General features: G+C 40.3%; 1 protein-coding gene across 4 annotated transcripts in view; it reads right to left on the bottom strand.

The window, feature by feature from the left end:
- Nucleotides 1-8837: 8837 nt before the first annotated feature.
- The window catches only part of lars2 (leucyl-tRNA synthetase 2, mitochondrial), a 68104-nt gene continuing 50912 nt past the window's right edge, over nucleotides 8838-26029 (bottom strand). For 2 of the 4 annotated variants that reach the window (XM_052016163.1, XM_052016166.1), the window contains 3 exons: nucleotides 22125-22236; nucleotides 14334-14461; nucleotides 8857-10230 (listed from right to left, as the gene is read on the bottom strand). In XM_052016163.1, coding sequence (XP_051872123.1) covers nucleotides 10051-10230; nucleotides 14334-14461; nucleotides 22125-22236 — 420 coding nt within the window. In that variant the 3' untranslated portion in view covers nucleotides 8857-10050. Of the gene's footprint in view, nucleotides 10231-14333; nucleotides 14462-22124; nucleotides 22237-26029 lie in introns of all 4 variants that reach the window. The other 2 variants (XM_052016164.1, XM_052016165.1) reach the window with 2 other exon arrangements.

Below are 26029 nucleotides of genomic sequence, written 5' to 3' on the forward strand. Positions count from 1 at the left end.
CCCAATGTAAACTTGAGGAATGGCACCATCCCTTCTGTTTGAGCATGTTATTGTCTTCCAGATTTAAAATCAAATTCAGCAATTTCAGGGAACTCTTTTTTTGTATCAAAATCATCCACTTCTGCTGTAAATGCTATCCATCTGTAATACTGGCCGAGCTCTCCCATCCACAGTCACTGCTTGATGTACTGGGCAATTCCAGCATTCTCCTTTTGGTTTTAATTCCAGCAACAGCTCCAACCTCCATTTCATAACTTTATCATGTCCCTTTGTTTTCTTTCCGAGTGCTCTCAATTTATTAATCAAATGGCTCTATAAACTTTGGCCTCATCAGAATTATTCCCTTTCTTAATTCCATCCCTCTTCCAACCTCTCTGCAACCACAAACTGTTTTTTCACTTTCCCAATTCTCTTTACATGGGAACCTGCTGAGTGCTTCCAGTGTTTTCTGTTTTTATTTCATTTTGTCACGATCCAGTTCCTGCTTTGCATTGAATCTTGCTGCTTCCAGTTTGTCACATTGTTTATCCAGCAATCAGCACTGAAGGAACAGAAATCTTTTCCAAAGGGAAAGGGGGAAGACCAAAGCTGTCCTTTTTGGACACACACACTGCCCTCCAGGTACTGACTCCATCCTGACAACCGTCTGAGCTTAAACCAGACTGTTTACAACTTTGGTGTCATGCCAGATCCGGAGATACATTTTGTGCATCACATTCATGATATCACCTCAGCCATCTATTCCCACCGCCATAACACTGCCTCAGCTCATCTGCTACTGAAACCCACACTCATGGTTAGTGCCTCCAGAATTAACAACTACAGCGCAATCATGGACATCCTCCCTCCTTCTATTCCATTAAACATGAGATCATACAAAACTCTGCCGCTCACTTCCAACACCCAGCGAATTTTGTTCTCTCGTCAACCAACACTCGCCCTGTTGAATGGTCCCTTGATTTTATAATTCTCATCCTTAATTTTAGCTCATGTTCTCAACATCATCCTCATCACCATGAAAACACTGTCAGTCCCCCATCAGCAGCACCAATACCTTGTACTACCTTAATGCACTGTTGTAAAGAATTGATCTGTATGCAAGACAAATTCTTCACTGTACCTCGGTACATATGACAATAATAAATCAATTTACCTACCCCACACCAATCTTCTCCTCCAGCTCTATGACCCTCAGAGCTCTGCAGTGCTGGTTTTTTCACCATCCCTAAATTTAATCACTGCACCATTGGTAGCCATGCCTACAGCTGCCAAGGGCCTAAGCTCTGAAATCCTCTCTGTAAACCACCCTGCCTCTCTAACTGTCTTTTGGACTCATTGCAGCCAATTTCTATGACCAGGGTTTTAGTTATCTATCTCCACATCTTCTGAAAATCAAGAAACTGCAAATGCTGGAAAACTAAAATAAAGACAGAAAATGCTGGAAACTGTTAGCAGGTTAGGAAGCATGCATGGAAAGAGAAACAGAGTCCATATTTCAGGTCAAAGACCTTTGGGCAGAACTTGACCTGAAACATTAACTCTGTTTCTCTTTGTACAGATGCTGCCTGTTACCTGTATTTTCAGTTAATATCTTCTGACGGCATCAATTTCTATGTCATAACATTCCTGTTACTGCATTAAATGCACTGCACTAATGGAATCAGCTGCTGTCATTATCTTACTTGGAACCTCTACTGTATAACGTTCGATTCACAGAAATTTCTAGCACAGTTCATTTCGCAGTTAAGATACTCTTCTGAGAAAGATGCCTACAGATGGGAAATGGTAGAAAATATTTTGTTGAAAGAAGGGAATTACATTTCTGTTACCAAGAGATCCTAAAGTGGTTCACAGCTAATTAGACAGCATTAAAGTATAGTGACTGTTGTACTGTAGGAAAGACAGTAGCTAATTTGCATCTAGCAAGCTCCAGTAAACAACACTGTGATAATAGTCATAAAGTCTGTTTTGGAGATGCTCATGGAGGGATAAATATTGCCAAGGAAACCAGGGAGAACTCTTCTTAGAAATAAAGCCTTTGGATCTTTTACACCCATTGGAGAGTAATTGAGGCCTCAATGCAATGTCTGATCTGAAAGACAGCATATCTGACAGTCTAGCACTTGCCCACCCTCCCCTCCTCCCCCCACCCCTACACACACACACACACACACACACACACACACACACACACACACACACACCCCCCAACCACCACAATGCTGCACGGGGAGCATTAGCCGAGATCTTTGAGCTCTAGACACTAGAGCGGAATTCAAACACACAATGTTCTGACTCAGAAGTGGCAATGTTACCCACTGAATCACATCAGTAACTGGTAACAACAGCATCAGAGGCAGCTGTTTCTGTCAGTATTGTTCAACATTTAGCTTGAAATATATTAGGTCTGTGTCATAATTTTTAAAAAAAGTATGACTGTGAGTTCAAAAGTTATTGTAAATACCATGAGAGACTTTGAAGTTAGACATCTGCATGTAATTATATTTGCATGACTAACATTACAACCTTACAATGCAGTGTTTTGCTTCACAGTAAAAAAATACACAAGCAATGCTCACTAAGTGTGGTTTATAGACTGGTGTCTACTTTCTGACAAACAGGCTGGAGGCAAGGGGGAAATTGCAATGACAAAAGGGATCAAGCATCTTTTGAGAAGGGTGTTGGGGGTAGTGATGGCTTTCTTTGGAAAGGGATGGGAATGGTATCCAAGGAGAAAGTATCATTTACAAGATCAGTTTGCAGGAAAAGGAGATGAGGGATCAGCAGCTTTAATGAAAATGTGTTAAGGAAGTAGGAATTGAGTCTCATGGACAAACAGAGTTATGAGAGAGCATGATTTTATTCTGTTCAGTGTTGGCTTTGCTGACTTTAACTGTCTTTGAGAAGGTGGCAGTGGGCTGCCCTTTCTTAAACCTCGGTAGCCTGCATATTGATGGTGCAACCCCTTCTGTTAAAGTGTCCCAGGGTTTAGACACACCAACATTAAAGGAGCAGAAACGTATTTTCAAAACACCCTGACCTATCTAATGCATCTTATAGCGAAGCCCAATGTAAGGGACAACATTCCTCTTCTGTCTGGGAACTTTGCGGACTTTCAGATTCATCATCAAAATCTACAACTTGAGGTAACTCACTTTCTCTCTCTGCGTCACAACTGGCAATTTCTGCTTCCACCTGTGCTACTAGGTCAGTCTTTATCTTTCCATTGATGTTGCCTAACCCGATGGTCGTATTACTTAGTCCTGCATTTCACACCTTTTCAGGTTCCTTTGTACTCTTGAGGAAGTGAAGGGTTAAGAATTGCAACCATACCTATAACTGGCAAACAAAATATATATATATGCATTTATATTTCTTTAGCAAGGACTGGCAAGCTGCTGACCCACTAGTTAGGTTGGAATGTTAAGTATGTTAACTGCCTTTGTTTCGGGTAACGAACCATTCCGATATGTCAGACGGTGGTGATACTGAGTGTAATTAACATCGAGGTGAAGACTTGGTCTGAACAATGAAGGGTGATACCTGCCTTTGAAAGCCTTGATTATAACTCAATTATACTAAGACAAAAGGTGTGATAGCTGTCTCGGGATCTCTATAGCTTGACCGAAACTCACGGCGCCATTTGCATGGGATGTACGTGACAATTCCTGTATAAATGCCTGTCTGCCCTTTGTTCGGGGAGAACTCGGGAAGCGACTCTTAGTGAGTGTTGAAGAGAATTCTCCTAGCGGTGCACTGCTAATAAAGGTATTTGTTCGAATCGACCTTGTGGCACTGTGTTATTTACAGCAGACGGAAAGGGAAAATTGATTTTGGGACGACACTCTCATTCTCTGACAGCCTTCGTGTCATACCTTTATAATTTTCTCTCTAATCTCCCCATTAATCCATCAAACTGATGATCTCCACAACCTGTCCCCATAGCAACCATGGCCTCATCCAACCAAAGATATTCCCTTTGTGCTATTTATCCCTCCCCCCCACCTTCTCTCTTTCCCAGTCCTGACCAAGGATCTTTGATCTGAAATCTCATCTCCGTTCCTCTTTCCACAGATGCTGCTTGGCTTTCACCTTGCTTTTTATTTAAAATTTCAGATTCCGAGTATTTGCAGAAAATATGGAGATAGAGAATATGGTTTCCAAAAGAACAAGCAAAAGCGGAAAGATAATGAGGTGAAAGGTTGTTAATCAAGGAAAGTGCCAGAACATTGCTGAGTTGCAAGATAAAGAGGCAGTGGACAGTAACATGGAATTGATTTGGGATGAAATCATGAACAGCAGGGGGTGGAAGACGTGGCTGGGAATATCGACCCCCAAAATGTGACATATCAAATGGGAATTATCAAGGGCATTTCTCTCTTCCTAACTTCCCCATTTGGAATTCTATCAGATTGTTAGTCACTACCCACTAGGAGATCTTTAATCATAAGATCCCCTATTAATCCTTCCTCATTACATCAGACCAAATCTAAAATAGCCTGTTCCTGGGTAAGCTCCACAACGTACTGCTCTAAAATGCAATCCCTTACACATTCCACAAATGCCTTTTCTACTATGCCCTTGTTAGTTTGTTTTGCCCAATCCATATGCAGCTCCCTTCAAACACACCCTTGCTATTTCCCCATTTATGCTCTGATGTATTGAGAGGTGACATTTTGAGGGTCTACAGACAATAGCTAATCATTTGGTAAAACTGAATATAATTAAACCTAATCAACATAGATTTATGGAAGGTAAACCACGTTTGACAAATCTGCTCAAATTCTTTGAGGATATACGTAACAAGGAGAGCTGATAGAGGAACTTGTAGATGGAGTGCACTTAGATTTCCAAAAGGCATTTGACAAGGTGCCAAGTAAGAGACTGGTGCACGAATTAAAAGCCTATGGCGTCAGAGGAAGTGTGTCAGAGTGGATTAAAAACTCACTGATTTATAAAAAAGTGTTGGAATAAATGGGTCTTTTTCAGATTGGAAGGAGGTAACTAGTGGAGTACCTCAGGGATCAGTTCTTGGCCTGCAATTGTTCACTATTCACATTAATGACTGGGAGAAAGGACAGGTTTCCAGATTTGCTTATAATAGGAAAGTAGGTGGAAGACCATATTGTGATAAGGATACTGTGATATAGATTGATTAAGTGAGTGAGTGGGCAAGAGACGAGCAAATGGAATCTGATGTGGGAAAGTGTGAGGTCATGAACTTTGGGAAGAGAAATCATAAGGCAGATTATCTAAATGGAGAGAGACTGTAAGTGAGTGAAGTGCAAAGTGATCTAGGTGTTCTAGTGCAGAGGTTTTCAACCTGTAGTCCACAGACCCCTGGGGGTCTGTGACGGGTTGTCAGGGGGTCCGCGAGCAAGCCAAGAAAAAAATGGAAAAGCGACCTGTTACAAAGACATAGCTTACTCCAGTTTTCCACTATTCAGAAAATCAGCCATATCTATTCTATCTGTTATAGTCGACAATCTTAGAGACTTAGACAGTGTTCCCTTCTGGTAAGCTGCCGCTTAATATTCGATTTGTGTAGTCAAGAGTAGTCAGTAGTGTTCACTACTCACTACTATTCTGTTGTGCACTGTAGTGTTAGCGAGACTGAGTGACGTTGTTGGTGTGCCTTAATAATATTGCTTACTTACCGTGCATTTACGCCACAGTGACGTCACTGTTAAACGAAAAGTGTGCAAGCATGTAAATTTGAGATTAGTTTTGATAATTTTGTTTATCAGTAATAGTAATTAAACTGTCCAGCGTGTATTGCTGAGTATGGAGAAATTTCTGAAGAGAAAAGCTGACCAGAAACGGGAAGATTCTGATGACGAAGGGGATAAGGGTGACCGAAAGAGAAAACAACGCAAGTACAATCCAGAATACATTTCATATGGCTTCATCGCAGTGGGGACAAATGCGGACCAACCTCTCTGTGTTGTGTGTTTGCAAACACTGTCCAATGATGCAATGAAACCAGCGAAATTGAAGCACCATTTAACAACAGTGCATCCAGATATTGCCAGTAAGCCGAAGGAATATTTTGAGTGGCAAAAGGAGCTGTACCTCAAGCAGAAAGGCAAAATGACAGCCTGCACCACTGTAAATGAGAAGGCTCTTCGAGCATCATATTTGGTAGCATTACGAACAGCACGTTCCGGAAAGCCTCAGACAACTGGAGAAGAGCTTATACTGCCTGCAGCAGTGGATATGTGCGAAGTTGTATTGGGAAAAGAATCCAGTCAAAAACTGAAAAGCATTCCACTGTCTGATAACACAGTAAGCAGAAGAATTGGCGATATGGCAGAAGATATACAGAGCCAGCTGATAGCACGTCTTCATCAAGTCAGATTTGCGATTCAGCTCGATGAAAGTACTGATGTTGCCAGTGCTGCGCAGTTGTTGGTTTATGTTCGATATTGCTGGGAAGGAGAGGTTTTGGAAGACTTTTTGTTTTGCAAGGCGCTCCCAGGGTGTACAACCGGCGAAGAACTTTTCCGTGTGCTTGACACTTTTTTTGTACAATTGTCATTGGTGTGGACACAGTGTATTGGAGTATGCACGGATGGTGCTGCCGCAATGACGGGACAGAAGTTGGGTCTAGTCGCACGAGTGAAAGTAGCTGCTCCACATGTAGCAGCAACCCACTGCATGATTCACCGTGAGGCTTTGGCTGCAAAGGAAGTGGATGAAAATCTTGCGGGTGTGTTTTCCACGTGCATTAAAATCATTAACTTTATCAAAGCCAGGCCGCTCAATCATCGTTTGTTTGAAAACATATGCCGTGAAATGGAAGCCGAGCATAAGCATTTGTTGCAGATGGCTGTCACAAGGCCGCATTGTGCAGTGTGTATATGAATTGCTAGATGAACTGCTCATTTTTCTAAATGAGCATAACGGATCATTGGTACAGTTCTTGACAGATGAGATGTGGGTTGCCAGATTAGCTTATCTTGCAGATATTTTCAATATTTTGAACAGCTTAAATCTATCATTGCAAGGACCTGGCTCAAATGTTCTGAAAATGCATGACAAAATCAACGCCTTCCAGAAAAAACTCCGTATCTGGAAGGGAAGATGCGAGCAAGGCGTCTATGATATGTTTCCGTTGCTGGCTGATTTTCTGACAGTGAACGAGACTAAGACGGAGGCCATTGTGAGCACCGTTTTGAACCATACTCAACAGCTGTTACATTATTTCCGTGAGTATTTCGGCGACCATGACACGAGCATGTTTGATTGGATTCGAAATCCGTTTGAACGCATGCTTACTGATTTAACTGGACGTGAACAAGAAGAATTGGCTGAACTGTCATCTGACAGGACTTTGCGCTTGCAGTTCAACCAAATGTCACTATTGTCGTTCTGGAAAGCATATTCCCAGGAGTATCCACTGCTGTCCGGCAAAGCCGTCAATGTTCTGTTACCATTTGCAAACACTGACTCGTGCAAAATAGCATTTTCTGCAGTCACTGCCATGAAAACCAAATACAGATCAAGACTGAATATTGGGGATGACATACGCGTATGTTTGTCGCACGTACCACCACATTTGGACAAACTCTGCAGTGTAAAACAGGCACAACCTTCACGTTGAACTGAACACTGAAAGACACCGCTGGTAATTATCGGTGATTGAAATAGTCACTATTTAATTTTTAATTTAAGTGCTGTATGCACGAATTATCGATTGTTTGATTTTGTGGGCTTTGGGGGTCTGCTGTCTAACAAGGACATGTTCTGGGGGGCCGCAGCATGAAAAAGGTTGAAAACCACTTTTCTAGTGCATGAATCACAAAAAAGTTATCAGGCAGGTCCAACATGTAGTTAAGGTGGCAAATAACATTTTGGCTTTCATTGCACAGGGGATGGAGTTTAAAAATAGGGAGGTTTTGTCGCAATTGTGCAGGGTGTGGCAAGGCCTCACCTGGAATACTGTGTTCAGTTTTCGTCCCCTTGCCTAAAATAAAATATAGTAACATTGGAGACAGTATAAAGGAGATTCTCCAGGCTCGTTCCTGAGATGAGAGAGTTGTCCTATCAAGACAGACTAAATAATTTAGGCCTGTATTCCTTGGGGGTGACCTTATTCAAACATACAATATCCTAAGAGGGTTTGACAGGCTAGATGTTGGGATGTTTTCACTCGTGAGAGAGTCTTGAACAAGGGGACATAACTACAAGAAGACAGTCACTTAAAACTGAGGAATGCAGACATTTCTTCTCGCAGTGTGTGGTGAATCTCTGGAATTCTCTGCTCTGGCAGGTGGTGGAAGTTGGGTCATGAGAAGTATTTAAAGTGGGGGTGTATAAATATTTGATAGGTGGATGAAGAGGGATATGGAGAAACAACACAGAAGTGGAGCTGAGGCCAGCATAGATTGGCCATGGTCATGTTGGATGGTGGAGCAGGCTGGAAAGGGTCTGATGACCCACTCCTGCCATTTTCTTGTGTTTTCTCTCTTTCACAGTTCTGATGGTCTGAACCCTGAAATATTAACTCTGCTTCTCTTTCCACAGATGTTGCCTGACCTGCTGAGTGCTTCCAGAATTTGTTTTTTTAATTTCAGATTTACAGAATCTGCAGTTTTGTTTCATTCTCACAATCATGCTTTTCTACACAATGCTTGTATTTAGAATGAAACTGTATTTAGAATGAAACGTGTGATGAGTATTTTAAATGTAATAATTGTAGGGTTTCATTTGTAGCAGAGTAGAAGGCTCTAAAAATTAGAGCCATCACTTTTTGGTGTGAAATTAGGAAACACTTTTACACAGGGGAGGGTAGTAGAAATTTGGTACAGTAACAAATTGGGTTAGAGGATCATGTTCAGTGTTCGAGAGATTCCATAGAGGTTTATTGGATCCACAATAGTGATCAGAAAATGAAATGGTCAGATATACATCAATAAAAAAATGTTTATCTTCACAGTTTTCTGATAATGAAATAGGATCAAATAACATCAAACAACATTGGAAAAAAAAGTAGTAGGTACACTTAGCAGGTTACGCAGCTTCAGTACAGAGACAAAAGGGATTAATGTTTCAGGTCAATGCCCTGACCTCTGATGATCACTGACCTGAACCGTTCTCTCTTCACAGATGCTGGCTACGTGTTTTGCATTTTGAGATTTTCTGGTTTTAATTCTGATTTCCAGTATCCATTACTGTTTTGGTTATGTACAACACACTCGGTTACATAGAACTACCAAATTTAATCAGATCAAACAAATGATCACAGCAGTTGTCTCTTCATAGATTGCAGAAACTGGGGTTGGGGAAGAGGTTTCATTCCCACTCATAAACTATGACTTTGCTTAACATGTAAAAAAAAAATGGACAGATGCATGAACAATTAACAGATATATAATTTTAGTAATATTACTTCTTAAAACTCCCTTGATTACTATTTAATTACCTCATCATTTAAAAAAAACCTAGTATTTTGTTTTACTTAAAATGAAGTTCATTGCGTTTACAAAATAATTGAAGATGATTAGAATGTAAAAACTGGAGAACATTGGTTTGGAGACTGTCTAACCTTGTTAAATAATACACCCAAAATGCTTTGATTACACAAACCAACAACTTTAGTCTCATATAAAAACAGAAAATACTCAGCAAAAGGTCATTGATCTATAACATCAACTCTGCTTCTCTCTCCATGGATGCTGCCTGATCTGCTGAGTTTATCCAGCCTTTTCATTTTTATTTCAGATTTCCAGCATCTGCAATTGTTTATTTTCAAATTTCAGTCTCCTGCTCAATGCAGCAGACTGTCTTCTATCACATGTCCTTTATTCCAGCCTGGAGGAGTGAATGATCAACATCATTTGGTTTTGTCAAGGAGATGAGGCATCTCACTGCCTTGTAGGTCGCAGCCTTAACTGAAGGTTTCCAGGCTGAAGAAAGCAGCTAATAGCAGCAAAATACAACCCATCAACTCAACTTTCTTGGTTAATTTGAGGGCGCAGCTCTCAATATCCTTCCAATATTTAAAGTGATGATTTTACTCACACCTGTGGCAAGGCTTCACTAGAAAGTTTATTCTTCCACTAAGAAGTTGATGAGAGTGGCCCTGGGAGACAGGATGGCTTTCTTGATGGGGCGCCCCCGCAGCTGCCTGATCCCCAGTTCGCTCTGAAGGATCAGCTCCTGCACCCGCTCTGCATCCTTGACAACTTGCTGGGGCATATCTACCGATCCGCAGACCTTGTTGTTGATCTGTTGGGGGGAGAATTGGGACATAGCTGAACAGGACAATATCGGTCACAGACATGCTTACACTGCATTACCACTCTAATATCAGCAAATATGAATTAGATGCTAAAGATTCTTTCAATATTACGGTCCTTTGCAGTCAAATTCCTCCAGAGCACCTCAAAGTGACTTCCAAGATTCCCACAGTAGGGCCTTGCCCACTCCTGATTTCCTCCCCAGTGTCACAAGATCATAGATATTTAAGGTACAGAGGGAGACCATTCAGCTGTCATGCTCATGCCAGTTAAAGAAAAAGTTATCCAGCCTAATCTGCCTTCTCGGTGCTTTGTCTGTCACCTTGGCACATCGAGAGCTTTTAAAACTGGTGAGTGCCTGACTCCTTTCAAACAGTAGATTCTGGACCCCACCATCTTTTCTTTAATTACCCTCTAATCCTTTGAATAATAAGCATAGTAGTAGAAGAAAAAGGTCCTTTGCATTTTTATACGCCAATTAAATCTACCCTCAGTCTGTCCTATTCCAAATCTCCTGTTTATATTAAGTGCAAGCATTCCAAAGCTTCACTTATTACTGCAAAGAGAATATGATGAAAGTACCACAGTATTTAGTTAATGCTTGGCCCTCTGAAATCATGCTGGCATATGTCCTGTCAGTACATCTCCATCATCTATGATTAAAACTACACGCAGATTCAGAATATGCCACAGGACATCCTGTTATCCACTATGTTAATACCTTGCAGCTCAACAGAAATGTGGATCCAAAAATACACAGACATGCACAGATGTGCTGTCCATATTCGGTTCTCTTCTCACCTCCATCTCTCCCATTTTCTCCCCATATTATGTTGTTTCTATACTAAAAACTGTTCCAACCTCTGGCATTCTGCCAGTGTTCATCTGTGAATTTAGGCAGTGACTGACAGATTACTCAGTGCTGGGGAATTTCAGCCAAATCCAGTCCTGCCCTTGTTCAATCTAAATTATGCCTGCAGTTCATCACAGGATCGGTGGGAAGCAGGCAGAGATGAGGGGGTCAGTACAAGTAAGAAAGGAGGGAAAACCACGCTGGTGCAAACATTCCCTAAATTGAGGGGATTCAGGTAAATTGTTGCCCGCAAACTATATCCTTTACCCACTGCCCAGTCCCCAACTCCCTGCAGCCTTGGCCATGATCAGCAACCCAGAGTAGGTCAACAATTAAATCAGGTTTGTAGCTAAATTCAGCAATAATGTCACCACAATGCCCGCCCAAAGCAACGACGACAAGATAAAGCTACATTTTGTTCTGAGAATCTCATTCCTCTGAGATCAGTGTGGTAAAAAGTGTGCGGTTGTATGTAGAACTCCATCTGTTTGGTTGAGGTGATAGGTTAGTATCATACATTTAAGTCCAGTGTTGATCAACACTTGATTCACTCAGATGTGAGAATAGAAAAATACTCTGATCAGACTGCATTTGGGAGTATTGTGCGCTGTTCTGGTCAACACAATATAGGAAGGATCCGGTTGTGCTGGAGAACGGAGAGGAGATTCACCAGGATGTTGCCTGGATTGGAGGACTTTAGCTATAGCGAGAGATTGGACAAATGGGCTTGTACTCCCTGGAGCAAAGGAGACTGAGGGGTGACCTGATAGATGTATATAAAATTAAAGAGGCATAGGCAGGGGTATAGTCAGAATCCTTTTTCTATGGTAGGGATATCAAAAACAAGGTGTCATAGGTTTAAGGTGAGAAGGAGATTTGAGGTAAACAATTTTTTTTTAAACATAGAGAGTGATCACTGTCAGGGGTGGTAGAATCAGACACAATCATTACATTTAAGAGACATTTAGACAGGCACATGAATAGGCAAGGCATAGGAGGACTGTGGGCAAATGAGATTTGTGTAGATAGCAAAAAGGTCAGCATGGATGTGGTGAGCTGAAAAGCCCATTTCTGTGCTGTGTAACCCGATGACCCTATGAAGGTATGCAGGGATAGGAAAGAGTTGATTATACTCTGCAGGATTGAATCCAAACATGGGACTAAGTTATGATTCACAAACAAATTTCTTGTGTCTCAACAGGGCAGGGTCACAGGATCTGCTGAGGAATGTTGGGTGTGATTGGAGTGGATTGCATTTTCTACTTTCAATAGTCTTGAGGGATTTCAACAAAGCAGAAATCCGCTGACAAGTTGAGACATGGATAGATGATAGTTACACAGATTTAGGATTTCAAGTTCAACTCTCGAGAGGAACAGAGACTCAAGAGACTAACATGAAAGGAGCCTTATCCAAATGTCATGTGATGATGCAAAAAAGTAGATTTGTGAAAAATAAAGTCAGATGCACATTTTAAGAAGCAAAGTTCATCCAATGTCCACTTATTTTGAAACAATAACTTTAATATGGGATTATGCTATTGCAACCACACACAGAGTGAAAAATCCTCCAGACATAAAAACATCCATAACTCTTGATTTTGAGATGATGGTCTATCATACGAGGAGAGATTGAGTAGACTGGGCCTCTGTTCTCTAGTGTTTAGAAGGGTAGATGCCTGGAGGAGTATCCCATAGCTAAAGAGTCAAGGACCAGGGTTCAGTTTCTGAATAAGAGGCCATTTAGGACTGAATCATGGAGCAGTCTCTTCATTCCAAGTGCAGTGAATCTTTGTAATTGTTTACCCTGGTGTGCTGCGGAGGCTTCATTATTGATTGCGTTAAAAGATCAATAGATTTTAGAGGGATCAAGGGATATGAGGATAGAGCAGGAAAATAGCAATGAGGTAGATCATCAGTCTTGATCTTATTGAATGCTGATGCAGGCTCTAGGGCCCAAAAAGGTCTACTCTTGCTCCTATTTCTTATGTTCCTTCAAAACCTTATGCCTAGAAAGTCAAATTCTGCTGAAGCAATGCCACCGCTTTGAAGAGCATTGACTTGTGTGAGAGAAGACCATTCTAGGCAAAGTTTTTGGCATCACAAGAAATTTCTTTTAGGAAGCAATTTGGACATGGCAAACTCTCACAAACAGTAATGAGATAATGACCAGATGGTCTGTTTCTGGTGATGTCTCAGGTTCAAATACTGGTTAAGACACCAGAGATTACTCCCTGATCTTCAAATAACCCCAAGGAATCTTTTCACATTCAACTGAGAGGCCTGAATGAGCCTCGGTTTAAAATCTCATCTGAAATACACCATTTTTAACAGTGTGGTACTACCTCAATACTGCAACAGAGCTTCTGCCTAAATCTTGTTCTCAGATCTCCAGAGGGCATCTTGAAAAAAGTATTGTTTTGATACACATGAAGATAGTCACGGCTATTTATTAATTAACCCAACTAGTGTTTCTCTGATAGTTTCAGCACCTCAAGGTTCTGACAAAATGTATTTATTGCAACAGTGTGACCAATTGTGCAGGCCATTAATATGGTATCTGATCCCCATGTACGGAAGTAGCAAAATCTGGAAATAAAATCCCAGATCTACCAAGACCCGGAGAATACTCTGACCAAGGGAGGGGACACTGTTAGTCATTATAAGCTAGAGCCACAACAGCAAAACCACATTCCCTTCCTCTTCTGGGAGGAAAATTTACACTTGGGAAAGAGTCATCTCTCTTCTCACTTTTCTCCAGATGAGATGATTATGATTCAGACCATGGATAGCAAAAGGCTGCCTGCTCCATATTCTACTTTCAGAATCAAATGATGAATGAGAACATAAAAAAATCTATCTACTGTCCCTTGGAATCGGGGAATTATGACCCACTCACTGATGGACCTCTGCCTCCAACTCCAGGTACATGGATTTGGGCCATAGATCAGCCATGGTACAGAATGGAAGAAATTGCAACTGAACAGCCTCTGCCTGTTACTTCAAGACAAAACTCAAGTCAATGGCTTGTAGCTGTTAGCATAGGGCATTGTATCATCCAACTTGGAGATGCAAGGAGGTTTCCTTGGGAACAAAATAAGTTGGAACACATCAGATAGACTTTAAAAATAAATAGCAACAAATTCAGTGGTGCAAGAAATATAACAGAGGAATGGTGCAGGAATTAAGGGCTATACATGGGTGTACTGCGTGGAAGAGCTGTTTCACACTTCTGCTCTTACCCTTACTATCATCTGCACAGTGTCTGGCTGCTGCAGATACTTTGGGTCCAGGCTTGGCCATTGTTGAAGGAGCACATCTGTGTCCCACTGATAGTGAGAGATAAGTTTATTTTGAACACTGGAGAGACCTGCAACACAAAGAAACACATTCATTTGTGCATCAATAGAAAAGCAAAATTGTAGTTTCCCAAAAAGGCTTCAGCTGGTGGTGGTAGCAGCAACACCTTGAAGGAAATAATGTTTATTTCTCACAGAACTGGATTTTCAAGCTATGAGACTATAGAGTATCATGGTACCATTCCCTTTCAACATTGTTCAATGAAATCCAGTTCATACAGACTCTGAATGGTGTGACTTTAATGTGTACTTCTGAATGTTTACAACTTAAAAAAAGAACTTACTTTCCTTTAGCGTCTTTCACGATTCTTTACAGCCATGAAGTACTTTTTAAAGTGTAGTCATTGCTGTAGATGTAGGAAAAGTAGCAGCCAATTTGCAAAACACAAGCTTCCACACAAAGTTTAATTTGTATTGGTCAATGGTTACCCATTCTTCAAGGATATTCTTCTAATTAATAAACCACACTAACTGGAAGGATTGAGCTTTGCATTCTAGCGAACCAAATTTGGATATAGTACTCATATAAATATAGTAGTCACTTGTGTTACGAGCTATGTTTTAGGATTCAGGTAGATAGTGTTGGATTCGACTGTCTTAAGTAGTATTTTTTTTAACACGTATAGTGTTTAATACACCTCAAGTGGCTTACAAGGAACGACTGCTTCCTAGCTTATTGGTTCGTCCATCAGGTAAATACGAGTTTTCTCATTGGTTGGTTTTGCCACAGGTAACTAATAGGTTTTCCGATTGGACTATTGTTAGCTAAGGAGTACCTCTTATCTCAGGTATAAAAGGTGTCATTTTTTTGTCAATCACTCTCTGGCTCTCTTCCCCCGCTGGCCCTAGCTCATTTTTAGTTCCTTTGTCTCGGCTCATCTCCCAGTAGTAAAGCCAGTGCCATGTGCTCTGTGACTGTTTCTTTGTTTTAAACTTTTCCAATAAAACTTTGTGAAGTACCAAGTTGTTTTCAACTCATTCTTAGAACCCTGAAAGAACCTGTGGATTCGAAAATAACCAGATCCGACAACAGGTTTAAATGCTGGACTGGGATAGCATTTAAACAATTCTACTAAAACCTTTCACTCCACACTCACTCAATCATGTTTCTCTCCACCTCACACATTAATTTCCTTGATCCTTTTTGTCTTGTATTTTTAATTTTTCTTTTTCCACTCTTTAGAACTTCTCAGGTCTACTGTGATGAAGTTGGCACTGCTGGCAGGTAGTTTCAAAATGTGGACATTGAAGTCAGATGTGGTAAATGTAGACTTCTGCTGCTTGAGTATTTCCAAACCTGGTGTCTAGAGGAGTATCAGGAGGCAGGGGACAAGGCTTTGCTGGAAGAGTCAACCATCACCATAATTGTGGGTTGGCAGGTTCTTGCCAAGTACAACATTAGTGAACCATTTGGGAAATTTTCATAGCCAGATTTGATCTGGATTGTGGCATGCAGAGGGTACCATCAAACTTACAGTACAGACTAGAACTATTAACTCTGGAAAATACGGCAACCTTGTGCAACTAATGGAGAGAGCAAGTTGGCATGGTTGCCTCTGTGAAAACATCTCATGTTACCAGAAGGCCTCTTCAAGCAAATATTATCAGAAGGTTAAGGAGGCAATTAGATCCAATGCAGAGGAAGGAAAAGGTGGTGTGTGAAGTAACGTGAGATTCCACGGGCAGCCTTATTGGATGAAATCGGTTTGCTTCAACAGGTAAAAATTATATTCTTGAACCCAGATAGATTTATTGTGTCTTGTAATATCACCTAAGCTCAAGAATGTTTCTGAGCAAAATCTCTTTCAAAATACCTTGCTGAACTCATTTGCAAAGCAGGACAGTGTGATTATATAAGGAACAGGACATGAGATAATTCAAAGGAATGGGCTGTGTAAGCACATGTCTTCACTGAGTAATTCAGTAATTTGCTGCAAATAGAAGCACTAATACATCCTGCAGAGTCTTGTGGTGATCCAGCTTGTTGTGTTCGACAATCTTGGGGAATGATGCAACACTTTCAGTTTCTAAGTTAGTCACTGTGGGAAGGTAGAAGTTCATGAAACCCAAACGTCTCCGCAATAGAAGACACAAGAAACTGCAGATGCTGGAACCTAGAGCAAAAAAACCAAACTGCAGGATGAACTCAGCGGGGTCAGACAGCATCTGTGGAGGGAAATGGACAGTCGATGTCTCAGGTTGAGGCCCTTCATCTGGACTGAAAGATAGAGGGGAGTCATCTGTTATAAAGACGTGCAGGGAAGGAACAGAGCAAAAACTGGCGGGCAATAGGTGGATCCAGGGGAGAAGGGATGATGGACAGATGGAGGAGGTAAGAGTGGAAATAGCGACAGAGGCTGGGAGGTGATAGACGAAGGCAACAAAGGGCTGCAGATGATGGGATCTGATAGGAAATAAAGGTGGAGCATGGAACCAAGTAAAGCAGGTGGGGTGGGCAGATGGGAACAGTAGGGAGAAGGGGACCCAATGGGAGGAATGTGTGGGTGAGGAGCAGCTGAGGTGGGTGGACGAGGGGAAAGAAACAGGTTGTTAGGGGGCTGGGTGTAAGGTGTAGTGCCAACTCATAACATGTCGTGTTGGCATGGCAGCTTCAGAGCTTCCTGCAATGGGACGATACATCAAGAAATCAGGCTTATAGTTCAGTGTGATTTTCCATCTATTAATTTGAAATTTTATTGGCCATTGTAACTTCCATGCCAGCAATGTTCACTAGGCAACCAACTTGTCAACCCAACCTTTTATTCTATCAAACTGCAACTGTGAACAACAAATGATTAGGAACAGACTGAATATATTTTATCAGATAGACTGTTGGCAGATGCAAGGGAAGACAGAACAAGTTGAGGAAACTTCATTTTTAAAACCCTGCACAGTCCTCAAACTGTATGGTGCCCTTTTTCATTATTACGTAAATAAATCCAACCCATTTAAATTAAAATCAGCTGTTGCTCAATGGGAAGCACTCTTTCTTCTGAGTCAGAAGGCTCTGCATTCAAATCCCATTCTAGAGTCCTGCAAGCAAAGATCTAGGCCGACACTCCAGTTCAACAGTGAGGAGGTGCTGCAACGCTGAATGTGCTGTTTCTCAGGCGAGATGTTAAACAGTGGCCCATGTGCTCCTTCCTTCAGGAGTGCACGACACAATTTTGAGAAGAAACCAAGTTCCCTCAATTCTTAACTCCCAATCAGCATTTCTGAAACAGATGATCTGGCCATTATCACAGAGCTGTTTTGGGAGCTTGTGTGCAATTTGGCTGCTGCATATCCTACAAAACAACAGTGATACATCTCCAAGTTGGGAAATTGGGGGGGGGGGGGGTGTGGGGAAGGGGGAAAAACAACACATTTAGAACCTCTGCAAGTACCCTGTTACTCTGCTGAAAATTTGCTTTTCCCTATTCAAAAACCTACTCAATACTGAACAACAACTGCAGAAGCATCGTCATCTGAATTCTGCCATTGAATGTCAACAGTCAAACATCCTTACTGGAACAGCATTGAGAGACAAAAGAGAAAGGATGCCACACACCCTCCACATGATCACACAGTGCCAGAAAAATACTCAAAGTCGTTCAGGAGCTTCCCCATGTTAACAGGCAGCCAGTCCAACTGCTCAATTACCTGCAATGAAGTATGGCAGGTAAACTTGCAGACCTAAAACACCAAGGGAAGCATGGGCATTAGGAAAATTAAAGTACCTAGAAAGACCTAAACTTCCTCTCGACCCAAAGTGGCCAAGTGGGGCAATACTACTCGTACCAAGAGCTACAATTGCAGTGGGGGCAGATCATGTAACACCTTTGGTCTGCCCATTTTTCAATGACAGGCCATGCACAGTCGGGATCTAGCCCAGGCCAACTCTCAAGCTTTGAGAGTTTAGTTGATGGACATGAGGAGAGGACCTACACTTCAAATGGTACTTATCTGGTTGTGAATCATTCTGAAAGGGATGTAAAAGGCACAAGAGAAATGTCTTTTTTACTCATTCAATATAGTGAAAATAGATCAGAAGGATTACTTCCACGAAATATATTTATATGTTTTCTAAAAATTAGCAATTTCTGCTTGAACAATTACCTGAGAGATTAAGGCTAGACTGCTAAAAACAGATTGACCCAGCAGACTTTTAACAAAACATTTAACATGGCCATTTCAAAAGAACTGATAGTAATAATGGACTAATCAACACTAACTGGATAGAGTTAAAACAACTATGTGGCCAAAGGCTTAACACCTCTAGTTATTTATTGCCACAGGCTCCAAATATTACTTCACAAGTGTATGGCTACATTCTTGTGCTCAATTTTTGTATTTTGGCTTTCAAAAATTATTAAAGCTCACTCCAGGAGAGTCAATTTTATTTAATTATTTTGTGAATGAAAGGTTAAACCTTGTGTTCTTTAATTTTCATCCCTCTAAATTTATTAAATAATCTCCAAAGAATTAAAGCACAATTAGTGGCCAGTAAATTACCAGATTATTTGTGTAACAAAAGAACAGACCATAGAAATATCACTAAATAGAAAAGCTGATTCAAATATGACAGTCTGAAGAAGAGATTGGGTTAACAAAATTGTCTGTTAATAAACTACTGCAAACAATAAAAACAGGGCCTGGATTTTGCTGGCAGTTTATCCATCTTAAATGGGATTAAGTTTTAGAACATGAAGTTAGGGGTTCTGACCTTGCTGGCCAAGCACTGATGGTTATTTCCTGGTTGCACTCTGCTGCTGGACTCCACAGTTACACTGGGGAATATTTTCTCAGATACTGCTCCATGCTAAGATCTGGAGCAGGATTTGTGAGCCCAATCATTTGAATGGCACTTGTATGGTTACAAGAAAGAAAGGTAAGTTGCATTCTTCTTCTTAATTATTTCTGTTCACTTAAAAAGGATTTTTTTTAGACAATTTGTATTTCAACATTTTTAAAAAAATAACTGTATTTTAAATATTGTATCAGTTTTAGAATTCTTAAATGTTCCTTTATATCAGGAAACTTCAGATGCTTTTTAAACCCTTGACAGCTTTGACAGAGTTGGGCGGCGTGGTCTTTTCATCTGTCGAGTTTTGTAGTCAGGCCTTGTTTTGGCCCATTCACATGACCCGATTACACTGATTGAGGTCCATGAGCCACACAGGATATTGCCTTCCAGCTCTAGTACTGTCTGAGCCTGCAAAATCCATACAGATCTAGACCTAATATGTTTGGACTATTTAGGAGTGCGAGCAGTAGGCTCAAATCTGGGTCACATCTTTTGAAGCCACTTCTATATGGGAAATAAGTAACTTTACTGAAAGGGGAAGAAAGAAGGTCTCTGGCTGTCACACTTCAGTGATGTCACATTCAGATTTTCCACTTGTGCTAATTTAGTTTCAGAAGAAATGCCCCAACAGTGTGGGTGGCTGGGACTTGTGATGAGGCTGCTTTCTCAACTGTATTTGGACTTCAAAAATAATAAGAGAAGGAAATGTAAGATAAAAATAAAAGAAAGCAATTTGGAGTGAAAATAACTTGAAGTTCATACTTTGCTCCAAGCAGCAAGCAAGGGAAAAATACTTCTAAACAGGATCTGATTACACTCAACCAGCAAGCAGAATCAAAAAAGTAGATTAAGAAGATTTTTTTTTTACAGCAGTACAGCCAGTGTACTAGTTGGATATGTCTGGTGCTGCCTTCTCTAGAATTTAGCAAGCTTACTGACAATATAATTAAATAACTTACATGAAAAACATTACAACCCTCTATTGGGGCTAGGGATGTATTATTATGTATTGACACTGCACAATGCTTGCTTTGGATGCACAATTACTCCACCTCAATTTTTATTCAATTATTTACATTACAATGTTTTTATCTCCAAAAGTAGATTTGCTTTTGAAGTGGAATCAATGTGTAGACAGCAAGCTGACAAAAACAGCTATGTTGAACAGTAATGTGATAATAAGCATTTCTATTGATATTAATTGAATGATAAACATTGGTCACAGCTCCCCTGCTCTTCTTCAAAAAAGTGCCACAGGATATTTTAAATTTATCCAAGAGCCGATGGACCTTGGTCTTACCTGAGAGACAGCACTGCCATGAGTGCAGCAGTCCTGGAGTCCAAAGGACTGGACTGCCCTGGTGGGTCAACCTAGATTTTCCACTCAACTTGAGCCCAGACAGAAACAAAGGAATGTTCACAAATGAGCCTCAGCTGACACCTAATGGTGGTTGTTGCAGAAAGCAAGAACAATAAGATGTGCAATGTAGAGGTAACTGTTGTCCTGCGATTTGATTAAACAAATTGTCAAGTTGAGGCATAGCAGACACTAAAAATGACCTTCAGTTAGGAAGGAGGAAGAAAAGAAATAAAAATGCATCCAGATTTCCTGTTATTGTATGCAAAGCAGCAGCTGGAAGTCATCTGGAGAAAGAATAACTCACGATTGATCAACTTTAAGATAGCTTGGCTCTCTGATGAGGAGTTCAATAGGACATGGGAAAATGACAAACATATGAATGTACCTCAGCACAAATCACACATCAAGACACACACCCTCTTGACTTGAAACATATGTTCATTCAAGATCATTGGGTCCAAATTCTGGAACTCCCGACTCAATACCTCCAGTGCAGTGATTCAAAAGGCAGCTCGTCACCTCCTCCTCAATTAGAAACTGAAAATAAAGCCAGCCTTAGCAACAACACCTACATCCAATGAAAATTATAGATGCCTGGGAGCAAGAAAAGGCTACCATTTAGTGAAAAGGAGTCTTGACTATTAACATGTGTCTTCTAGTTTAATTTAGGCTATGAGCAGGCAAGTTTACATTGCAACACCAGCACAAGCAAGTCTAAGTAGGGCTTTCCCCTTTCGACACAGCATTCTTTATGATCAGAAGCTGGGCAGACAAGAATTCAAAACACCTGGCAGCAATGACAAGACCTGCGGGAAACCAAATCTCTGTTGCTGCTGACAACATGAGAGCTAGATGCAAGGTCACACTTATCAAATCACTTATAGAATATCAAAATATCTATTCAAAACAATCAGAGATTAGGCATCCAATTTTCCAATATCTCCCAATGACTTTTCACCATTTACATGCAACAGGTCAGAAGTACATTGGAATAATCTCTGCTTGCTTGGCTGAGTGCAGTTTCAACAACACACAAAAGGCTCATCACCATCGAAAGCAGCTCCCTTGATTGGGATCTTCTTCAGCATCATTAACCTTCACTCCCTTCAGCATTGCTGCCAGAATGAAACAATAACAAAATCTACAGCATCAGCTCTTTAGATCATCACACAGACTTGTGACTTTGATCACCTAAAAGGACAAAGGCAACAGCGCAAGGGGACTCCATCACCCTCAAGTTACCTTTCTTGTTGCACACCATCAGACTTGGTAAAATATTAATATCCTTTCATTGTCACTGGATCAACATTCTGGAACTCCTTATCCAATGGACGGTAGGAGTACCTTCACCACACCAACTATAGGAGGTCACGAAGGCAGCCCAGTAACACCATTCCAATAGTGGAAATATAAATTCAAAACACTCAATGATGAAGTCAATATTACACTCATGGACTGGGTTTATAACTTTTCTTGACAAACACAGTGCTTTCTTGTAGAAACATAAGAATTGCTTTTTCAGCTTTACCTTTCCATAACTCTGATGCCAGATGTGGAGCCATAGGAGCCACCATAATGCACAAGGCAGCTAGAGCTTCTTCATATTCACTGCTATGGAGAATTACTCGAGGACTAGCTTGCTGAAAGAAAGGTTAAGAGGAGAAGAAAAATAAAATCTTCAATTACTGTATGAACTTGGAACCAATTCTTTCAAGAACATAAGAAATCAGAGGAGAGGGCCATATCACCACTCAGCAAGAACACAACTGATCCTCCACTTTCCTATTCATTGCCCATACCCTTTGATTCCCCTATCGCTTAAAAACTTATTAAATGCAGAAATGAAAATGATCAATAACTGAGCATTGATAGACCTCTAAGGTAGAGATCTCCAAAGATTTATGACTCTTTGAATAAAGAATTTTTTCTCATCTTTGATTCCAAACAGCTAACTTCTTAACCTGTGATTTTTCCTCCCGATTTCTAGAACTTTCAACCTGAAGAAAGACCATCTCAGCATTTGCCCTATCAATCACTCTCAGAGTCTTATATATTTCAGTAAGATAACCTCTGATTCTTCTAAACCTAAGTGAATACAAGTTTATCCTGTTCAATCTCACTCCATAGGATAATCTCTTCATCACAGAGAAGACTCAAGAGAATGAAATACATTTCAGCACATCACATCATCTCCATATTTCATAGCAATTCACTCGTGGGTTTCTTTTTACACAACACAGCTCCTGTGCATTACTGAGGGAGTGTGCTGTCGATCAAGATCCAGGCTGGGCAAGGATAGCAGATTTCCTTACTAATTATGTCAGTTCAGTAACTCCACTATTGCTATTAACAATAATAGCTTTATATTCCATAGTAATTCAATTATGTGGAATATGTAAACTTTTGCTGTGGTGGGATTTGAACCTTACCCTCAGATTCTGAATTACTAGTTCCAAAACAATACTACCATAATACTGCAACCTTAATCTGTCCTGGTGTAAACAAAGGCAAGCCAGATATTATCATCATTTTTTTTTTGATTCTTAGAATAACTTCTGCACAGCAGATAGCGATTCTTCATTTTTGTAAAACAATCCAATCAATCACATTCTTTCACTCTTGGAGAGCCCAGCTAAGTTCTGTTCTCCATGTGCCTGTCCAATTTCCTTTCTAAGGTCTTGATTTACTATGTCTTTACTATCCTAGTGGACAACAAGTTCCAAATCATAACCACTCACTTTTCTGCATCCTCCATTGGACCTTCATATCCATCCTGAAGTGACCAGAATTAGATACAATCCTTCAGTTGTGGCTCAACCAGTGTTTTATAAAGAATCAATATATGCTCTTTGTTTTGTATGCTGTCCTCTGTGTAGTCCACAATTCCAAATGCTTTATTAGTTCTGTCTTCTCCAGGGCCTTTTCTTTTGGATAAGTGGGAGAATGTGGAGAGGTGGTGTCAGAAACTACCTACAGTTGCTACTGATAGGTTGGGTTGCAGGGTAAATACAGCACTTAGTCACTCTATTTTCACATTTCACCACCCCAATCAATCACATTACCCCCGACACCACAACTAATACTGTCAGGTCCCTTGTCCCTTAACCTTTCACTGCCTTTCTTTGCAACACTTCATTTCAATGACCCTTAGAAAGCTTATACAATTTTTCCTAATGCCTCCTCTGTCACCTGTCTTATACTTAACCAAGCACAATCCATCACTCATCTACTCATGCCATATTTTATTGCAAGGATGGAAGTGTCATCAGGGGTTGCTTCCTCCCTCAATAACTGCTGTCTTCATTGAAAGTCTGCCAAAATTCAATTTTATTATAAGTTAAAGAAATCAGAGAAAAAAATTGCTCTTCTGCATTTTTCTCTTGCATTGTTCACCTCTACAGACCATGTTTCATTTCAGAAGAGCATATGATTTGAAATGACCTTTGCCAACTCAGGTGGAGATAATTAATTGACTCTGATGTTAAAATTTAGCTGGTGTTTGCTGAAAGCTGAAGTAACATTAAAAGACTGGTTCCCACCTTTCTAGACAGTCTCTTTCTCACCCACTAATTCATTTATCATTCCTTTAGTTTAATAAATTACTTATACAGATTTAGAACATAAAACTTACAACTGACATGCAATGGGAATATTTATATTCTTTTTCACAATATAGCCTCACTTGTTATTTAAACCATAAATTTGTCCTCATTTCCCCAAATCATCTGAAGAGGAGCTGAAGGGCTGAAAGCGCTTTAAAGTAAAGATGACTGAACGGTGCAGCTTCACCTTGGAAACTCAATATGTTACCAATGTTCTTACTGCACAATCCAATTTTGTATCAGTTATGGTTCTGAGCAAAAACATTAAGCCCCATTCTCACTCACTGAAGACAGGATACAAAAAAATACAATGGCTTGATTAAAATTATATTTTTTAAAATTTCATCTGTAAAGGAATTCTGGATATTTGAAATTATTGTTACTGAGATAGAAATGGAAACAGAATTTTTTTCCAGGAAGCATTTTGAGTCATACAAGGGAATTCTGTGGCCAGGTTAGACAATCTCAAAATAGCCTATTCATTGTAAGACCACATCTATTTAGGAGTCTCCGTGTGATAATTTTAGAACAAAAGTTATCGATCATGATGAAATAGGCTCTACAGATAGAGTTTTTAATGAAACAAATGCCTCAGGGCATTTTATATGATCAGGAACATCAAGCCAAGTAACATGCAAAGAATAATTGTTCTATTAAATTGCAGATATGCATTGTCTTAAGGCTAAAGAGTTTAATTGTTAAAGAAACCATGAATGAGTTCTTACTGAGGTCAATTAAATGGGACAAAGACGTCTGATGAAATCTCATTTTTATCCATAACTTATCATGCATTCTGCCCACATCAAGCACCACCTGCCTGATGTCTCAACTTTGACAATTTCCCTTCACTTTCTCCCCCTCTCTCTTTCCCCACCTCCAACATAAATTTCAAAGTCTTGATTCCACTCACTTCAGGTCTACTGGTCTCTTCCTGTGCAGAAGGCGTCTTACAGTGATTCTTATAAGGAGGGAACGTGCAGCAGAAACTGAGCAAGAGATGAAAGAGGAAATGTACAGAGGACTTGCAGAAAGCACAGAGAGAAAGTCAAAGACACAGCTGAAAATAGGCTTTAGGAATTTGGTAAGAGGAAGTAGAAAAGCAGAGGGAGCTTTGCAGTGAAAGCTGGAAGAATTTAACTTAGTGCCTTTAAAGCCTTGACCACCAGTGATGAAGTTCAGAACCAAGAAGAAGCCAAACGTAGAGGAATGCAGGAATACCAGGTAGACAAGAGATCACAACCATGGGCGATCACAACTGTAGGGCAGGATATAGCCCTGGGGGTGGGGAGGAGGAATGAGGGTTGTGAAGTCAACATGTTGGGGGTTATGAAGTACAGAGGGAACAACAGACAACACAAATTGTTGTCTAGAATTACTTACTGCAACGTTTGCGCTTCTCAAAATCAGTTAAATACAAAACAACAAAAAAACTACCATGTTTAAATTTGCACTTTCACACATAAGAAATATTTTCCAAGTTTAACAATATATTGAAGATATTTCCAGCAAGATAATGAAAACAGCCCTAATAACTGGGACTTAGAAAAAGACTGAGAGGTTTGGCCTTGGGGAATGAAACTTGCAGAAATTGCATTCTTTGAGGAGCTCCTTGAATAGAAACCAACTGAGGAAACTTAATGAAACATATCAAAGGAGATTAGGACTAACTGCATCCATTGAAAAATGTCATCAGACATCATATAAGGCAACATGTCAGTTGTTAATTAGCTATAGCTTTAACATTTTCAAGGCCAGAAGTTCAGTGCCTTGGATATTTGTCAAAGAGGTTCCTTTAATTATTGTTGAAAAATATAGTCCTTATTCCTCAAAC

The sequence above is a fragment of the Pristis pectinata genome, chromosome 5 (genome assembly GCF_009764475.1).
Source record: "Pristis pectinata isolate sPriPec2 chromosome 5, sPriPec2.1.pri, whole genome shotgun sequence".
NCBI classification, from domain to species: domain Eukaryota; kingdom Metazoa; phylum Chordata; class Chondrichthyes; order Rhinopristiformes; family Pristidae; genus Pristis; species Pristis pectinata.